At 44.6% G+C, this 17,954-nt stretch overlaps 1 protein-coding gene across 12 annotated transcripts in view; it reads right to left on the bottom strand.

The window, feature by feature from the left end:
- The window catches only part of LOC119851054 (transmembrane protein 68-like), a 45,563-nt gene extending 31,133 nt beyond the window's left edge, over positions 1–14,430 (bottom strand). For 4 of the 12 annotated variants that reach the window (XM_038390242.1, XM_038390246.1, XM_038390247.2 and 1 more), the window contains exon 1: positions 13,905–14,430. In XM_038390242.1, coding sequence (XP_038246170.1) covers positions 13,905–14,415 — 511 coding nt within the window. In that variant the 5' untranslated portion in view covers positions 14,416–14,430. Of the gene's footprint in view, positions 1–7,015; positions 7,347–9,335; positions 9,483–10,319; positions 10,500–13,904 lie in introns of all 12 variants that reach the window. The other 8 variants (XM_038390248.1, XM_038390243.1, XM_038390249.1 and 5 more) reach the window with 8 other exon arrangements.
- Positions 14,431–17,954: the final 3,524 nt, after the last annotated feature.

Below are 17,954 nucleotides of genomic sequence, written 5' to 3'. Positions count from 1 at the left end.
AATATCCCACCTCCCATTGAAATCAAATGGGAAAGAGGACTGATGAGAATCATTTGAGAGATTTTCTGCCTTCCACCAACCTGGACCAAAACATACATCCAAATTGCTGGGGAAAGTGGTTACTCACCTTGTGTAGTTACTGTGGTTTTCTGAGATGTGTCCCCCTATGGGTGCTCCCCTGTAGGTGCATCCATGTCCCCATGTCTCTAATGAGAGATTTTAGGTACGGCATCCATTCAGCCCATACATACACTCTCCCTGTCTCATGATCTGCCTCAAGGCTATCTAGCACTGCGCAGGGAAATGTCCCTCATTTCCTTCTCTACTGCAGAAGCCATTATTAAGAACTCTGAAGTAGAGGTGAGGAGGACAGGTCATGGAGCATCCATGGGGACACACATCTCAAAGAACCACAATTAGCGTACGAAGTGAATAACTGCTTCTTCTTTGAGTTGTGTCCCTGTGGTACTCCACCGTAGGGAACTCTACAGCAGTACCCCTGATGGAGGGGCGGGGGCTTCGGAGTCTAATATTGATGATAATACAGTGGAGCCAAAACATGGCATCTGACGCCGAGTCATGGATAATTGCATAGTGTTCCACAAAAGTATGAGCAGATGCCCAAGTTGCTGCTCTGCATATTTCTGTAATGTGAATGTCTTTGTTGAAGTCTACAGAAGCTGAAACTAATCTGGTGGAATGAGTTTGAACTCTAGACAGAACTTGAAGATTGCAGGTATGATAGCAATAGTTAATACAGTTCAATATCCATCCTCAGAGTCTTTGTTTTGAGATGGGGGATCCTTTGCGATCAAAAGAAATAGTTTAGAAGATTTTCTGAAGTCATTTGTTCTATCCAAATAGAACGCCAAAGTTCTCCTGACATCAAGTGTATGTAATATTGATTCTCTATTGTCAATCATAGAATCATAGAATATCAGGGTTGGAAGGGACCCCAGAAGGTCATCTAGTCCAACCCCCTGCTCAAAGCAGGACTAAGTCCCAGTTAAATCATCCCAGCCAGGGCTTTGTCAAGCCTGACCTTAAAAACCTCTAAGGAAGGAGATTCTACCACCTCCCTAGGTAACGCATTCCAGTGTTTCACCACCCTCTTAGTGAAAAAGTTTTTCCTAATATCCAATCTAAACCTCCCCCATTGCAACTTGAGACCATTACTCCTCGTTCTGTCATCTGCTACCATTGAGAACAGTCTAGAGCCATCCTCTTTGAAACCCCCTTTCAGGTAGTTGAAAGCAGCTATCAAATCCCCCCTCATTCTTCTCTTCTGCAGACTAAACAATCCCAGCTCCCTCAGCCTCTCCTCATAAGTCATGTGCTCTAGACCCCTAATCATTTTTGTTGCCCTTCGTTGTACTCTTTCCAATTTATCCACATCCTTCCTGTAGTGTGGGGCCCAAAACTGGACACAGTACTCCAGATGAGGCCTCACCAGTGTCGAATAGAGGGGAACGATCACGTCCCTCGATCTGCTCGCTATGCCCCTACTTATACAACCCAAAATGCCATTGGCCTTCTTGGCAACAAGGGCACACTGCTGACTCATATCCAGCTTCTCGTCCACTGTCACCCCTAGGTCCTTTTCCGCAGAACTGCTGCCGAGCCATTCGGTCCCTAGTCTGTAGCGGTGCATTGGATTCTTCCATCCTAAGTGCAGGACCCTGCATTTATCCTTATTGAACCTCATTAGATTTCTTTTGGCCCAATCCTCCAATTTGTCTAGGTCCTTCTGTATCCTATCCCTCCCCTCCAGCGTATCTACCACTCCTCCCAGTTTAGTATCATCCGCAAATTTGCTGAGAGTGCAATCCACACCATCCTCCAGATCATTTATGAAGATATTGAACAAAACGGGCCCCAGGACCGACCCCTGGGGCACTCCACTTGACACCGGCTGCCAACTAGACATGGAGCCATTGATCACTACCCGTTGAGCCCGACAATCTAGCCAGCTTTCTACCCACCTTATAGTGCATTCATCCAGCCCATACTTCCTTAACTTGCTGACAAGAATGCTGTGGGAGACCGTGTCAAAAGCTTTGCTAAAGTCAAGAAACAATACATCCACTGCTTTCCCTTCATCCACAGAACCAGTAATCTCATCATAAAAGGCGATTAGATTAGTCAGGCATGACCTTCCCTTGGTGAATCCATGCTGACTGTTCCTGATCACTTTCCTCTCCTCTAAGTGCTTCAGGATTGATTCTTTGAGGACCTGCTCCATGATTTTTCCAGGGACTGAGGTGAGGCTGACCGGCCTGTAGTTCCCAGGATCCTCCTTCTTCCCTTTTTTAAAGATGGGCACTACATTAGCCTTTTTCCAGTCATCCGGGACTTCCCCCGTTCGCCACGAGTTTTCAAAGATAATGGCCAAGGGCTCTGCAATCACAGCCGCCAATTCCTTCAGCACTCTCGGATGCAATTCGTCCGGCCCCATGGACTTGTGCACGTCCAGCTTTTCTAAATAGTCCCTAACCACCTCTCTCTCTACAGAGGGCTGGCCATCTCTTCCCCATTTTGTGTTGCCCAGCACAGCAGTCTGGGAGCTGACCTTGTTAGTGAAAACAGAGGCAAAAAAAGCATTGAGTACATTAGCTTTTTCCACATCCTCTGTCACTAGCTTGCCTCCCTCATTCAGTAAGGGGCCCACACTTTCCTTGGCTTTCTTCTTGTTGCCAACATACCTGTAGAAACCCTTCTTGTTACTCTTGACATCTCTTGCTAGCTGCAGCTCCAGGTGCGATTTGGCCCTCCTGATATCTTTCCTACATGCCCGAGCAATATTTTTATACTCTTCCCTGGTCATATGTCCAACCTTCCACTTCTTGTAAGCTTCTTTTTTATGTTTAAGATCCGCTAGGATTTCACCATTAAGCCAAGCTGGTCGCCTGCCATATTTACTATTCTTTCGACTCAAGGCGTGGCTTAGGGAAGAAAGTTGGGAAGTAAATAAATTGATCCATATGGAAGGCATGGGATACTTTCAGGAGGAACTTAGGGATAAGGTCACACTGAGACCACACCCAAAAAAAAGTTGTGAATACTGGGTATACCATAGATCCCCCTATTTCTCCAATTCTCTGAGCTGAGGTGATGGCTACTAGGAATGATGTTTTCATAGATGCACAAGTGAGCATGTGGCTATGGGTTTAAGAGGGGTCACTGTAAGGCACTTGAGAACCAGGTTAAGGTCCCATGTTGGTGTAGGATGTCCAATTTATGAGAAGAGGTTACCAATACCCTTGAGGAATCTTTTCGTTGTAGGATGAGTTAATACTTCGCAGTCATCTATCTTATGATGAAAGGTGGCTATGGCTGCGAGATGTACCTTTACTGAACTTAGAGATAATCCTGACTTTTTTAGATCTAGGATGTAGTTCAATACTAGTGGGAGGGAAGAGGCTATATCATGTATATAACGTGTTTTGAGTCACATCAGATTTGGCATCTTTTCCATTCTGCACGTGTCTGAAAAGTCATTATTTTTCTGCAACAGCACCTTTCACATCCTCTGAACAGGACATTTTTATGCTTTTGAATCATTAAGGAGCCATGCCTTGAGTCAGAGTAACTGTATGTTGGGATGGTAGATCTGTCTAGCATTCTGAGAGATGAAGGGGCTAAAGAGTGATTGGTGGGCATATCACTAATTGAGCAATGCACGGGAATCATGTTGGTCTCGACTACGCTGTCTCTTCCACTGGGGTTCTTAGTGTCTCTGGGATGGAGGGAACAGGGTCGAGATCTTTGTGGCATATGTGATTTACTATACTTTTTCTGTGCAAGTATGCAGATTCCCCCAAGCAGCATAGCATGGCTCGAGTCCTTTAGTGTCTGGAGTTAAATGTCTGGTCTTCTCTGGAAAGAGTTTGGATCCTTTGAATGGAAGGTCTTCCACAGTTGTTTGGACTTCCCTTGGGAGACCAGAAAGGTGAAGCCACCAAGCTCTCCTCATCATTACCGCCGTTGATATGGAGCAGGCAGCTGTGTCCACAGCGTCTAATGAAATCTGTAGTGCTGCCTTTGCTAGAAGTTGGCACTTGTCAACAATGGCTTGGAACTGTTCCCTTTGATCATTTGGGAGATGTTCAATAAAGGCAATGAGATTCCCATAACTGATATGATTATATTTTGCCATCAGGGCCTGATAATTCGTAATCCTAAATTGCAATGTTGCTAATGAGTAAGATTTCCTGCCAAATAAGTCCAATCTTTTCCAGTCCTGGTGGCAGGGTGCTGATTTAGCATGGTGCTGTCTGCCATGTTCATTTACAGCATCTATCACAAGGGAATTTGGTGATGGGTGGGGAGGAAAAAAGAAAGTCTACGTCTTTTACACGTGGGCGTTATCGAAGCCAGCGTTTGCCAGATGTTCTTGGCTGGGTCTAATAGGGCCTTGTTAATTGGGAGTGCAATACTCGCTGATAAGCACACATGGAGGATGTCCAGCAGCTTGTGTTGCAACTCCTTTACTTCGAGGGAGATCTGAAGCGTATCCATCACTCTCTTGGTGAGATCCTGAAGTTGTTTTAAGTCATCCACAGCTTCAACTGGAGAGGATGATTAAATGTATTTTGCAGGAGTAATTTCCTTATCCAGTCTTGCCCCCTGCTTCTCAAAGGTCTCCTCCTGGGAGTCAGGGGTAGAGCCCGTGATGGATACAAATTTATATCCACGGATGCAGATATCCGCAGATATAAATTGGTATCTGCGGAGCTGCAGGGCTATACAGGGAACCACAGCAGCGAAAGGAGAAGCACGTGGGGCAGCCACTCCCAGGAGCCAGCGCCCCGCACCAGCAGCTCCTGTGGCACAGCTGTACCGTCTGCAGCCCCACCCACGGGGCAGGCACCAGGCTCACCGGCAGCTGTCCCGGGTCATGCTCATGTGTTCAAGCAGTGCGCATGTCCCCGGACAGGAGATGCACACTGCTGCGTGGAAGCGCTGCGTACCACGGTTCTCCTCGTCTCCAGTGGTGCTGTTTTAGAAGAGGTGGTCTGGTCTCTATTGCTGCTCATCAGATAGTACTGACACTCCGAGCCTGTGCCCCTCGGGTCTTTAGGCGCAATGCCAGTATCTGCGGAACCAAATGCCTCAGGTACCGCACCGCAGCTCCGTTGGTACCAAGGTGGCTGACTTTTCCAGGGATCTCTTTTTTCCAGTCAACTGTTTGGTCTGGGGACTTGTAGCCCTCTTTTTTGTGCTTTTGTGAGAGGAATACATAGATTTCCTCTTTGGTGCTACCAGAGTTTGATGTCCCGTGGATGTTGATAGGGATTGTTGCTCTGGGGGAACCCCAGGACCAGGAGTTGGAAGCTGGTCTCAGAGAACTCTCTATCATCATAAGTCAGTGTTAATTCATGGCTCTTTCTTGTACCTTCTGTCAAAAACTGAAGACAAGGACATTTCTGATGTATGGGATTCTCCTGAGCAGCAAATGGCCATCGCAGACCGGAATCACCTCTCTTTAGGAGAGACAGTATTTAAACCTGGGAAAGCCAAAAATGCCCCTCCTTGGGGTTCTTTCCCCACAAGAGGAGAAGATAAAAATAAATAAATAAATAAAAATCAATAACGACAGGGAGATTAACTGTTTTTGAAGCCAGAACAAAAACAAAAGTTTGTTTTTTTAGTATACATTTTAAAAGAGGAAGGGAGTAGTAAACATCTAAACAGAAACTCTAGTAGCTACTCTATATACTAAAACAAGGTTGAGAACTAATCATCTATCGGACTCTGCTCATGCCTCATCTCAGGCCAAGGGGTGGTTGAGAAGGAACTGAGAGTGGTTCACCCATGCACTGCTAGATAGCCTCGAGGTAGGGCATGAGACAGAGAATGCACATGTGTGGGCCAAATCGACACTGCTACCTAAAATCTCCAACTTGAGGCGCATGAACATGGATGCACCTAGAGTGGAGCACCCACAGGTACACTACTCGAAGAACTAATCCTTACAAAAACCAAGAAAAAACAATCCACCCACAGTTACAGGTTTGGGCATCTGCATCCTGAGCTAAGCACCTGGGCCACGAGGTATTATTCAAATCAGAGTCGCTGTTTATTACACGCAATATTTGAGGCACTTACTAGTCTGATGTCAGTTTGAGATTTAACAGGGCAGGAAAGGAAATGATATCTCCATTGGCACAAATGCTTTGCTCAAAGACAAATACAGCTGTTTAAACTGCTGCAGGTTGGTATGGGTCAGTTAGAGTAAAGGCTGTCTGGGACTGCAGAAAGATTATCTGTAGTGACTGAAGTAACGGTTTTCTTTTGTTTGAGTGTTCACTGAAGTTCTTAGTTCCCCTAATCACCTAGAAGGAAATCACTAGTCCATTTGCACATTCTCTGTGGAATATAAGGCCTCTCTGTCACCAGGGACCTCATCCAACATGAGCTGTAAGAAAGCTGGGCAGGTCAGAAAGGGAAGAAGGGTAGAGAAGTTGCTAGGCTTTTTGCTGCAATGGCAGTCTTAAGGACTGTAGAGGACACAGAGTTACACCCAAGTATGGATGGAAATCTGTCTGGCCTAATCAATGAAACCAGGATCTGGTACTGCCTTGCAGCTGGGAAGTGGGGGAGTCAATCCCTCCTCCAAACATGGTTTAAGGATGGGGGAGATGGAGACAGTCATGCAGAAAGCAAACTAAGGTTCTGCTTAGGCTCTTAATTTTATCCTCTGTCTTGTCAATCATTAGAGACACAAGGTGGCCTGAAGAGGAGCGCTGTTTAAGCGCAAAAGCTTGTCTCTCTCACCAACAGAAGTTGGTCCAATAAAATATATTAGCTCACCCACCTTCTGTCTCTAATATCCTAGGACCAACACAGCTACAACACAGCACACTGTCAATCATAAGCACATGTTTATTTTCTGAGCAAATAAGAGTTACATGAAATTTCCAAACAAATAAGAAAAAGAAGCCTGATAGGCTTAAGTCATTAAACTACAGTGACAATAGTTTCAGCACTTACAAAACAATCATATCTTGCTTACCATGCCATATTCTTGCATGTCCATCCCATAAAGTTGCCACCATTTGCCTTGCACCATCCCAGATATCATTGGAATAAGCCTCCTTTAGTTCATTCTTCCTCTTATAAACATAAAGAAAAATAATGGAAATGTAGAGGAGGAGGAGGATAAGTCCAGGAAGTATAAAAACTATTATGAGTGGAGTAAACACCCATAAAAGGTATGCCACATAATTCAGATAGTCCTCAAGGTACTCCACACCAGTCCATTCTTCCAATATGTAAATCAGGCAACATAAGTAGCTCATAGGTACCTGCCCTGAAGTACAGGATTCATTTCTATGTATCATCTCCTATTTAAAAGAGAGAACAAAACAAGTCAAACTGTCTCCAGGTCAATGAAGCTTCTTAATCTAGGGCAGGGGGGAGAGTTAATTTATCAGACAAAATAAAACTTTTGCGCCCACCTCACAGATGTTCATCTGCAGGACTGCATCTGACAAGCTATTTCAAATTACAACCCAAATTTCAACACACTGGCAGATAGTGTGCAGTCAGTCACAAGTGTCATACTGAGAGTCAGTAAGTAGGGAAAAATGTATAATTATGCATATTAAGCACTTGATCTCAGCTTTATATAACAAACTTATTTCTACATTTTCTTTGAGATACATCCTGGGTTGCACTTAAATTCAAAAAGTGATTGTCTTAAAAAGGTTGGAGACCATAGCCCTAAATTTTTAGCATATATAAAAGAGGAAGACTAGGGTTCACTTCATTCAGCCAGCACATGCTAAAATACCACTTGCCTTATCTCCACTAGCATTTTAAAACATGTTAGCTAGCATCTTTAAAATATATCTTTTATCCAAGTCGACAAACCAGAAGTGACAACAGCTTGGAAAATAAAATAAATCTATGTGTCAGTGGCAAGTAGGAATCTGTTTCTGTCATGTCAAATGTAGATACAGTGGGGGAGAGGTTGTTCCTGATCCAACAGTTCTGAAAGAATGTATGCTTTTACTAAAGTAATTTACAGCACATACAGTAAAAATGTACAATAATTAGTAAGCCTGAAGAGACATCATTCCAACCTTTCTCCACTGCTGCTCACCTTTTCCCCAAGTGACAGACTGAAATTATAACATGCTAGCTAGTTTCACGGTTGCTATTCAGAATCCTGAGGGCCAAAAAATACATGTCACTTTCATTCAGCTTTTGCTTGGCACAGCTGTGAGCATCTGAGGCAGGTACTGGAACTATTTTCTACAGAAGACCATTTAAAAACAAACAAACAAACAAATAAATAAGAGACTGGAGAATAAGTGAAGTAGCAGAAACTCCCCATTTCTGTATCTGAAGCTAGAGCAGAAGTTTTCAAAAACTGTGGGACACGCCCTCCTGGGAGGCATGGAGGAACATTCAGAAGGAGGGGAGTGGCGACACCAGGCGGCTCATGCCAGTGCTGCAGGACATGGGCCAGCCCCCACAGGGGGGTGGGGAGGGAGCACCACCTCCACCCCGACTCATTTCAGCAGGCCACCCAGCCTGAGAGTCAGCGTCAACACCCACTGCGGCCACACCGATTTCCACTTCCGGCAGCCTCCACACCCAGAGACTAATCGCACATGTCTTCCCCCACTCTGAAAATCCAAAGGGGAAAAGGAAGGTACGGGCCCTGTCCTAGCGGTGCAGCCTGGCTGCAAGGTAGAAGCAATCTGCAGCTGAAGAAATCTGGGCTGTGCCATTAAATGTCTGTGTATTTGAAAATTACAGTTGTAGGTAATTTAATTAAAAGTTATATTAAGGTCTTGTTAGGTTTATGAGTAGGCTATCAAGCATACTTTTGCAAGTGTCTATTTTTGTCTGGGCTGGGGGGCACAACCAAAAACTATAACTCAAACGGGGGGCTCAGCTCAAAAAGTTTGAAAACTGCTGAGCTAGAGGGAAGAGGTAGAACAACAGTGGCAAAGGACAGCTTTCTACCATGTGTTGTTTCTTCTGCAAAGGACTTATGCAAAGGTCTCACCTTGAAGTGAGGCTACTGCAACCCACTCTTCATGGAGTTCCTGAGTACGTGAACAATAGCAGGCCTCTTATGCAACAAATTGTGAACACATCACCCCAGTGGTCCGCATACTCCATTAACTCCATGTTTGCTTTTAGACTGAATTCAAAATTGTAATCCTAATTTAGCAAGGCCCCAAACAGTTAAAAGCATGGTTATTTCAGGGAACATGTCACCAACCACAAGCCACTAAGAAAGCAGCATTCTAAAGAGATGGTGCAGCTAGACAAGCTCAGGTTTAGGCTATCATGCACCGAAGGCACAACGTTCTTACTGGTGGAATTGTGCTTGTAGCTGTAGATCTCCTTACTGAAGGGATCAGAGACCCTGGTAGAGGAGGAGAGAAGGAGGGAGAGTTCCTTTTCCTTTCCAACAGCCAAAGCAGGGTTTCAGTATCCATCAGATATTTGTCAGCCTGCACCTAGTTTAAGAGATTAAGTTTATGAACCACAGCAGTGTCCACAGACAGTACCTACCACAAGATGGTCAAGCTGCACACCAGATTTTTACCCCTGGACTTCACGGACGCTACCTCCCCAACTCATCTTTCATATCCATCTCTGGCTTGTAGTGGTCTAGAAGTCCTTTCAAAGCCTATCTGTGGCTACATCCATTCAAAGTCTATTTAAGAGTTGAGGTCTAACTTCCATTACAACACCTCTCTTTCAGTTACTCATAGCATTTTCAAACCCAATTCCTTATGGGTTGAGCTGAAAGACTTGTCTGCATGTGTAACCCTTGAAAAATCTAGCTACCTTGTCACACTATTAATGTAATATTTCTGCTGCAACCACAAATTTGCTAGGTGGTAATTACAAAACTATGGATTACTGCAAATTCTGTTCATATGAGAACACAAATGCCTTACTGTTACCTTCCCTCCTGGTGCCTAAGGCCCACTCCCTTCATCACTAGTACATGGGGTTACTGGGTCTTTGGCATTGATTTCTCCCTGCAGAAACCCAACTCCAAACCCAGCAGGGTTGTTTTCTGTTATCCAGGAGCATATTCTCAGGCCCTTCTGCAACTTCAATTTTGTGAGACAGCCTGATTAACAACAGTCTTGTTTTTCACTCTAACAAGTCTAGGATCTGTCTTGACTATGAGTGTCAGAGTTTCAAAGCCCAGAGCATTCCACTGAGAATGCTCTACATCCCATCCTAAAAATATCATCCTGTGGTCACCAGCCATAGCAAACTCAAAGGTCGCACAATGCCAGCTACCTCTGACCATGTTGCAACAATGAGTCCAAACTGACCTTGAGATGATACACCTTGATTTGTGGGCAAGTTTCCTTGACAGAGCTATTATGTCCTTGAAGTGCTTTCCACTTCTAACTAGAATCATCTGCATATTTCCCACATTTAACCTCAGACACATTTTTTCATTCAGATTCCAATTTCCTTCATATAGTGGAATAGTTTGAAGAGCTCATTGTCTGCATTGGATGAGAAAGATACACACAGCTGCATGTCATCTGCACAATAATGGTGTTGCACATTGTCTTTTTACAATCTTCCTAAATTACTTTAATTGGTGTTGAATAAGACTGGTGACAAGATTAAGGTTAGGATTAAGATTTCCTCTTTGGAGAGGAGAAGCAGCAGATGCTCCTCACAAATCTCCAGAATCAATTTAAGAGAAGTTAGCTAAAACAGCTTAACATATTCATAGCCACACCTGCAAAGAGCAGCATTTTGCGGTCTATGATGTCATCAGCTGCATCTGATATTTCAAGCAAAATTAGCATGGCCATGGGCAAAATCCATCAGTGCGACAAGTGCCGTCCCAGTACAAGGAAAAATCTATGGCTACCAGAGTTAAGTACAAGACGAAGGAGTTTTTTTAAATATATTAGGAATAGAAAGAATCCCGACAATGGTATTGGTCCATTACTAGAAGGAAATGGTAGAATTAGCAATAACAACGTAGAAAAGACAGAAGTGTTTAATAAATATTTCCATTCGGTATATGGAGAAAAAACAGTACATATAGTCTCATCATATGTGGATGATAACACTCTTTCCCTGCACTAGTATTTCTGGAGGATGTTCAACACAAGCTACCAAAATTATACATTTTTAAATTGGACAGTCCAGATAACTTGCATCCAGGAGTTTCACAAAATTTTCAATAATCCTTGGAGCACTGGATAAAAAGGATAAACAGGATGACTGGGGTACTGGAATGAAGCAGGGCTGGGGAAAGGCCAGAGGAGCTCCAGAGCGCTGGGCCAGTAATTCCCCAGGCTGCAGGGCCTTGTACAAGGCCCGTGGAGGTACTGGGTTGCAGGGGAAGGCAGCAGGTCAAAACCTCCCTTGCCTATGATGACTGGCTTGTACAGACTGCAGTCGGCCACAGTGAAAGAGGGCTAGATGGTGACTGGCAGTAGCCCATAGGCTGAGGCAAGGTGGAAAAAAAAAAAAATATTAGGCCTGTCAGCCTGACATCTACCCCAGGCAAGATAATGGAGTGGCTGATATGGGATCCTATTTTCAAAAAATTAAAGGAGGGTGATGTAATAATGCATATCAACATGGGTTTATGGAACCCATATCACACTAATTTGATATCTTTTTTGATGAGATTACAAATGTGGTTGATAAGACGTAATAGTGTTGACATAATATATTTAAACTTTTGTACAGCATTTCACTTGATACTGCACAACATTTTGATTAAGACACTAGAATGATATAAAACTAACACAGCACATATTAAATGGATTAAAATCTGGCTAACTGATCGGTCTCAAATTGCAACCGTAAATGAGGAATCAAGCAGGTGTGTTTCCAGTGGCATCCTGCAGGGATCTGTTCTCGGTCCTACACTATTTTTTACATTTTTATCAATGACGTGGAAGAAAATATTAAATCATCATTGACGCTGATAAAAGTTTGCAGATGACACAAAACTGGGGGAATGGTAAATAATGAAGAGGATAAGTCACTGATTCAGAGCAATCCAGATTGCCTGGTAAACTTCGCACAAGCAAACAATGTGCATTTCAATATGGCTATATGTTAATGTAAACATCCAAGAACAAAGAGTGCAAGCCATACTTGCAGACTGGGGGACTCCATACTGGGAAGCAGTGAGTGAAAAAGATTTGGGAGTCATGGTGAATAATCAGTTGAACATGAGTTCCCAGTGTGACACTGGCCAAAAAGAGGTATCCAGAAACAGGAGAATCTCAAGTAGGAGTAAAGAGGTTATTTTACCTCTGTATTTGGCACTGATATCTGGAATACTCTGTCCAGTTCTGGTCCAAGAAGGATGTTGATAAATTGGAGAAGATTCAGAGAAGAGCCAAAAGAATGGATTAGAGAGTAAGAAAACATGCCTTATAGCAACAGACTCAAAAAGATCCATCTATTTATCTTAAAGAAAAGGTTAAGGGGTGACTTGATTACAGTCTATATATAACCACAGAATATTTAATAATGCACTCAGTCTAGCAGAGAAAGGTATAATATGATCCACAGTTGGATGTTGAAGTTAGATAAATTCAGACTGTAAATAAGGTGTACACTTTTAGCAGTGAGGATAATTAACCACTGGAACAATTTACCAAGGGTCAAGGTGGATTTTCCATCACTGACAATTTTTTAAAACAACAAGATTATATGTTTTTCTAAGAAATATACTCTAGGATAATTTTGAGGAAGTTCTATGGCCTGTGTTATACAGGATGTCTAGATGTTTAATGAATGCATATTTTAAAAGGATTCTTTTCCCTTTACATTCTGATAACAAAATTTGTGTACACAAACACACACCCCAAATATATTTTAAAAACTGCTAAAATAATTGTGTTCAAACTTGGTTGTTTTGTAAACTTTATAGAGCTATAAGAAATAAGACAGGTTTAAAGAAAATTGTTTCAGTGGTACTAGAGCCATACTATTTAAAGTGAGAAATTATTATATGCAGCCAAATGCATCATGGGGGAGGAGGGAATTATGGAAAAATATCAAAAAAGTTATAGCTTCTTCGTATGTTAGGAGAAAGAATAAGTCTAATGTAAATACCTGCAAAGATTACTAGTATATAATCAAACAGAGATCTAGAGAAATGACCTTAAGATCTGTAGAATTTAAGGCAATGACACTTTAAATAGTTTGACTCAATAAAAATATTCTACGAAGGGTCTTGTGCAGTTCTTCGAGCAAATACTTCTATTTATAGGACACCGTATCTGGCTTTCCTGTGATGTTTAATGATCTGTTATGTTTGTGAACAGAAGTATATTTGATGACTCAAAGTTGTGTTTCAATACTGAATTATGTCCAGATTGTACGCCTGCATAGGCTGTGCTGGGGTCATTTAATTGGCTAGTGGGTTTACCGTTGATTTCGGTACGGGTCACAGGCCCGGCCTCGCAGCACCAGGGAACATGACACAAAGAAGTCGGGCTTCTTTACGCGCACACTAAAGTAAAGGGGGGGTGGAGGAGGAGGGGGAATCCCACCTCACCGCTCCGTTGCGTGCGGAGGGTCGAGGTCAATAGTGCCTCAGTGGGGAGAAGCCGACGACGGCCCTCCACATGTCTCTCTCCCCAACCCGGAGGGAAGACGCGCCCCGGGCCCTGCCACGGGACCTAGTTGGCTGGGCTCCCTCCAAGCCGCGGCCGCGGCCGTTCCCAGGCTGGCTGCAGCCGGCAGAGGGTGGAGGAGGGACACGCCAGCCTAGGGGGCCGCTGCTCGGGGAGGCTGGAGAGGCAGCGGCCGCACAGGTTGGCGAAGCGGGGGATGAGCCCCCACATCGGGCTGCGGCACCGGCTCCCCCTGGAGGGACCCAACGGCGACCCCGCCAGCCGCCCCACCCGCGGGCGCCTCCTCACCTCGCTCCGGCAGCGGCTCCGACTCTAGCCCTGCTTCCGTCCCGAGCTTCGGGTTTTCTCCTCCACCTGCCGCCCCCGCGGCGGCCGCGTCCCGCCAGGGCGGCTCCTCCCCGGGGCCGGCTCCGGATCCGGGTAGTATCGGCGTCACCTCGTCTGCGAGGCAAAATCCTCCGGACCCCACTGGGTGCGACACACGGCGGGCGCCGCTTCCGGCGGAAGGAGCGCGGCGGCGGCGCTGCACCCGGGCGCGGGCCGTTGCCTCGCCCCGCTGGGCCAGGGCCTGTCGGCGCGAGAGCCCGGCCGCGGCCGCCTCCGTGCCCAGCTCCGCTCTCAGGACCCCAGCCAGGCTGCGCGGGCCCCTCGGAGTCAGCGCTGCCCTCCCGCCGCACCCGGGGTGCCTGGTGGCGCGGTTTTTCAGCTCCGGCCACCAGAAGCAGAAGAGCCTGCTAAACCCCCAGTGGGGCAACGGGCCAGGCCAGATGCTAACAGCACCCGAGGGCCATAAGGCCATTGGGGAGAAACTAACTGCAGTCTTTGCATCCCTCTGCACAGCTCAGGCTGGGAAGGGAAGATTTCCAGAGCTGAGCCGTTCTTTTTAGGTGACAAATGTGAAGAACCGTCTAAGATTGAGGTGGCATTAGGAGGAGGTTTTTGAACAAATTGATAAAATTAAACCGTAATAAGTCACCAGGACTAGATAGTATTTGCCCAAGCGTTCTGAAGGAACTCAAATGTGAAATTGCAGAACTGCTAACTGTGGCGTGTAACTTATCATTTAAATCAGTTTCTGTACCAGATGACAGGTTTCAGAGTAGCAGCCGTGATAGTCTGTATTCGCAAAAAGAAAAGGAGGACTTGTGGCACCTTAGAGACTAACAAATTTATTAGAGCATAAGCTTTTGTGAGCTACAGCTCACTTCATCAGCTCACTTCATCCACCAAATGCATCCGATGAAGTGAGCTGTAGCTCACGAAAGCTTATGCTCTAATAAATTTGTTAGTCTCTAAGGTGCCACTCCTTTTCTTTGTACCAGATGACTGGAGGATTGCTAAGGTGTTGCCAATTTTTAACAAGGGCTCTGCCCCCCCCCCTCCCCCGTCCTGACTATTACAGGCTGCTAAACCTGTCTTCAGTACCAGGCAAAGTGGTTGAAACCATCGTAAAGAACAGAATTGTCAGACACATAGGTGAACACAATTTGTTGGGGAAAGAGTCAACGTGGTTTTTGTAAAGGGAAATCATTCCTCACCAATCTACTAATATTCTTTGAGGGCTTCAATAGGCATGTGGACAAGGGTGAGCTAGTGGATGTAGTGTAGTTAGATGCAAATGAAAAAAGGCAGTCATGGCCAAGAGCTCCTTTCTGCTTCCACTTTTTAAAGGATGCCTTTTTGCCTTTCACTGCTTTTTACTTCGTTGTTTAGCCCCCGTGGTAGTTTTTTGGTTTTCTATGTTTTTTAATTTGTGGGTGTACATTTAAGTTGAGCTTCTGTTATGTCATCTTTTACAAGTTTCGATGAAGCTTACAGGGATTTCATTTTTGGCACTGTATCTTTTAATTTCTGTTTAGCTAACTTCCTCATTTTTGTGAAGTGCTGCTTTCTGAAATTAAATGCTACTATGGTGTTTTTCCCACCACAGGGATGTTAAATTTAATTTTATTATGGTCACTATTACCAAGTAGTTCAGCTATATTTACCTGTTGAACCAGTTCCTGTGCTCCACTTAGGACTAAATCAAGAATTGCCTCTCTTTTGGGTTCCAGAACTAGCTGGTCCAAGAAGCAGTCATTTAAGGTGTCAAACTATCTGTGCATCCCATCCTGAGGTGACGTACCCAGTCAATATGGGGATAGTTGAAATCCCCATTATTGGGTTTTTTTTTATTTTTATGGCCTCTCTGATATCCTTGAGCATTTCACAGTCACTATCACCGTCGTAGTCAGGTGGTCAGTAGTATATCCCTGCTGATATATTATTCAAACATGGAATTACTATCCATAGAGTACTGTGGTACAGTTTGGTTCATTTAAGATTTTTAAATCATTTGATTCTATGCTTTCTTTCACATATTGTGCCACCCTTCCACCAGCATTACATATACTGTCCTTCCGATATATTTTGTGCCCTGGTATTACTGTGTCCCATTGATTGTCCTCATTCCATCAATATCCTCATTTAATACAAGGCACTCTAGTTCACCCATCTTATTATTTAGACTTCTAGCATTTATATATGTCTTTTTTTAAGCTATCTGCCATTACCTGATGTAATTAAATGGGATTCTTTCATTTTACAGTCTCTCATCAGACCCTACCTGTATTTTATTTTCCATCCTTTCCTCCTTACTAGGACAGAGAATCTCCATTAATAGATCCTCCCCTTGGGGATGTCTGTCCAAATCACATGCTCCTCCGCACCTGTCGGTTCTCCCCCACCCCTTAGTTTAAAGGTCAGAGAGCAGTTTTTTCAATTTTACACACCAGCCATCTGGTTCCATTTTGGCTTAGGTGGAGCCCACCCTTCCTGTATGGGCTCCCCCTTTCCCAAAAAGGTTCCCCAGTACTTAATAAATCTAAACCTCTCCTCCCTACACCATTGTCTCATCCACACATTGAGACCCTACAGTTCTGCCTACCTAGCTGGCCCTGCATGTGGAACTGGAAGCATTTCAGAGAATGCTACCATGGAGGTCCTGGACTTCAATCTCTCACCTAGCAGCCTAAATTTGGCCTCCAGGACTTCTTTCCTATGTCATTGGTACCTATTTGTACCACAACCACCAGCTCCTCCCAGCACTACACAAGTCTATCTCAAGAGATCCAGTGGTTTCAGTGCCAAAATGGTCAGAGCTTACGATGCTGTTGCAGTTACAAGCATCAGTGCTGACATCTGATTGCTCTGTGCTACTGGAGCAGATGGTGATGCCATAGCCTGCTGGGAGCACTTTGGTGCTGCATCTTTGGATAGGTCCCTCAATGTCATAGCAAAGGAGGTGGGCTTCTGTTTGCCTCTTGACTCCAAGCCTGCCCGCTTGTGGTCACTGGCTTTCACAGTATGCATGGTACCAGCAGATCCTGGTGCCTCATATGTATTCAGCTGTGGTGTGGTCAGTACTGAGGATGCAGAATGAGCCTTTTCAGGGGGAAGTTGATGCTTTTTTCCTCGCTACCTTTTTGGTGAAGTGAGCCTTCCTCTGTGAAGAGGGTAAAGTCTCTGGAGATTGTTGTCCAGAGGGGGTCTGTTGGCCAGGATTGGATGCTATACTTCTCCATAAGTACAAGTTTGAAATGCACATCTCTGTCCTTTCTGGCGTGAGCCTTTAAATCAACTTGCTGCAGTGAGAGCACTTTCGTGGGATGTGTGTCTTACCTAAGCGTCGGATGTATTGAGATTGTCCATCCAATACCAAGATTGCCTCCTACCAGGAAGGACACCACTTGAAACCCGGTGAACTGGGCATGGATTTAATTATGGCGGTTCAGCCCAAGGGTGAACATGAACTATTCTAAGGGATAGGAAAATACATGTATTAATTTCTTTTCAACGAAAAGAAATAACTGAAAAAGTGTAAGTAAATCTAACTAGTATTCTAAAATCACTCTAAAAAACTATTCTAAGCACTGAAGAAAGCTACTTTTTCTTCACACTGCTGGAAGTACCTTCTCAGGGCGAGGACAGTTGAGAAGGAACTGAGTGGGGTCTGGTAGATAGATGCCGACAATAGAGTCGGATGGGGACAGTGCATGCGTGACCCAGGCGAGCACTGCTGCTGAAATTCTGTGATCAAACACACGGGTGCACATTCACCAGAAGTGAAGCACCCACAGGGACACTCTGAAGAAGTTTTCATTCTGCAGTTCCATATTATGCTAAAAATTTTCACCCTACCCTGACATTTTTGTGGTCTGAGCTAGTGTTACTTTGCTTTCTCACCCCATCTAATGTTTCCTGTGAGTGGGTGATCCATTAGCAATTGCTCAAACTGGACAATTACTTTCCTTGGTACTCTGTTTAATGAGTTACAATTCCAGGTTGCTTTTAATGGCT

This window comes from Dermochelys coriacea, chromosome 2 (genome assembly GCF_009764565.3).
Source record: "Dermochelys coriacea isolate rDerCor1 chromosome 2, rDerCor1.pri.v4, whole genome shotgun sequence".
Lineage (NCBI taxonomy): Eukaryota > Metazoa > Chordata > Testudines > Dermochelyidae > Dermochelys > Dermochelys coriacea.
Note: the sequence above shows the minus strand (reverse complement) of the source record. Positions and strands in the feature narration are given on the sequence as shown.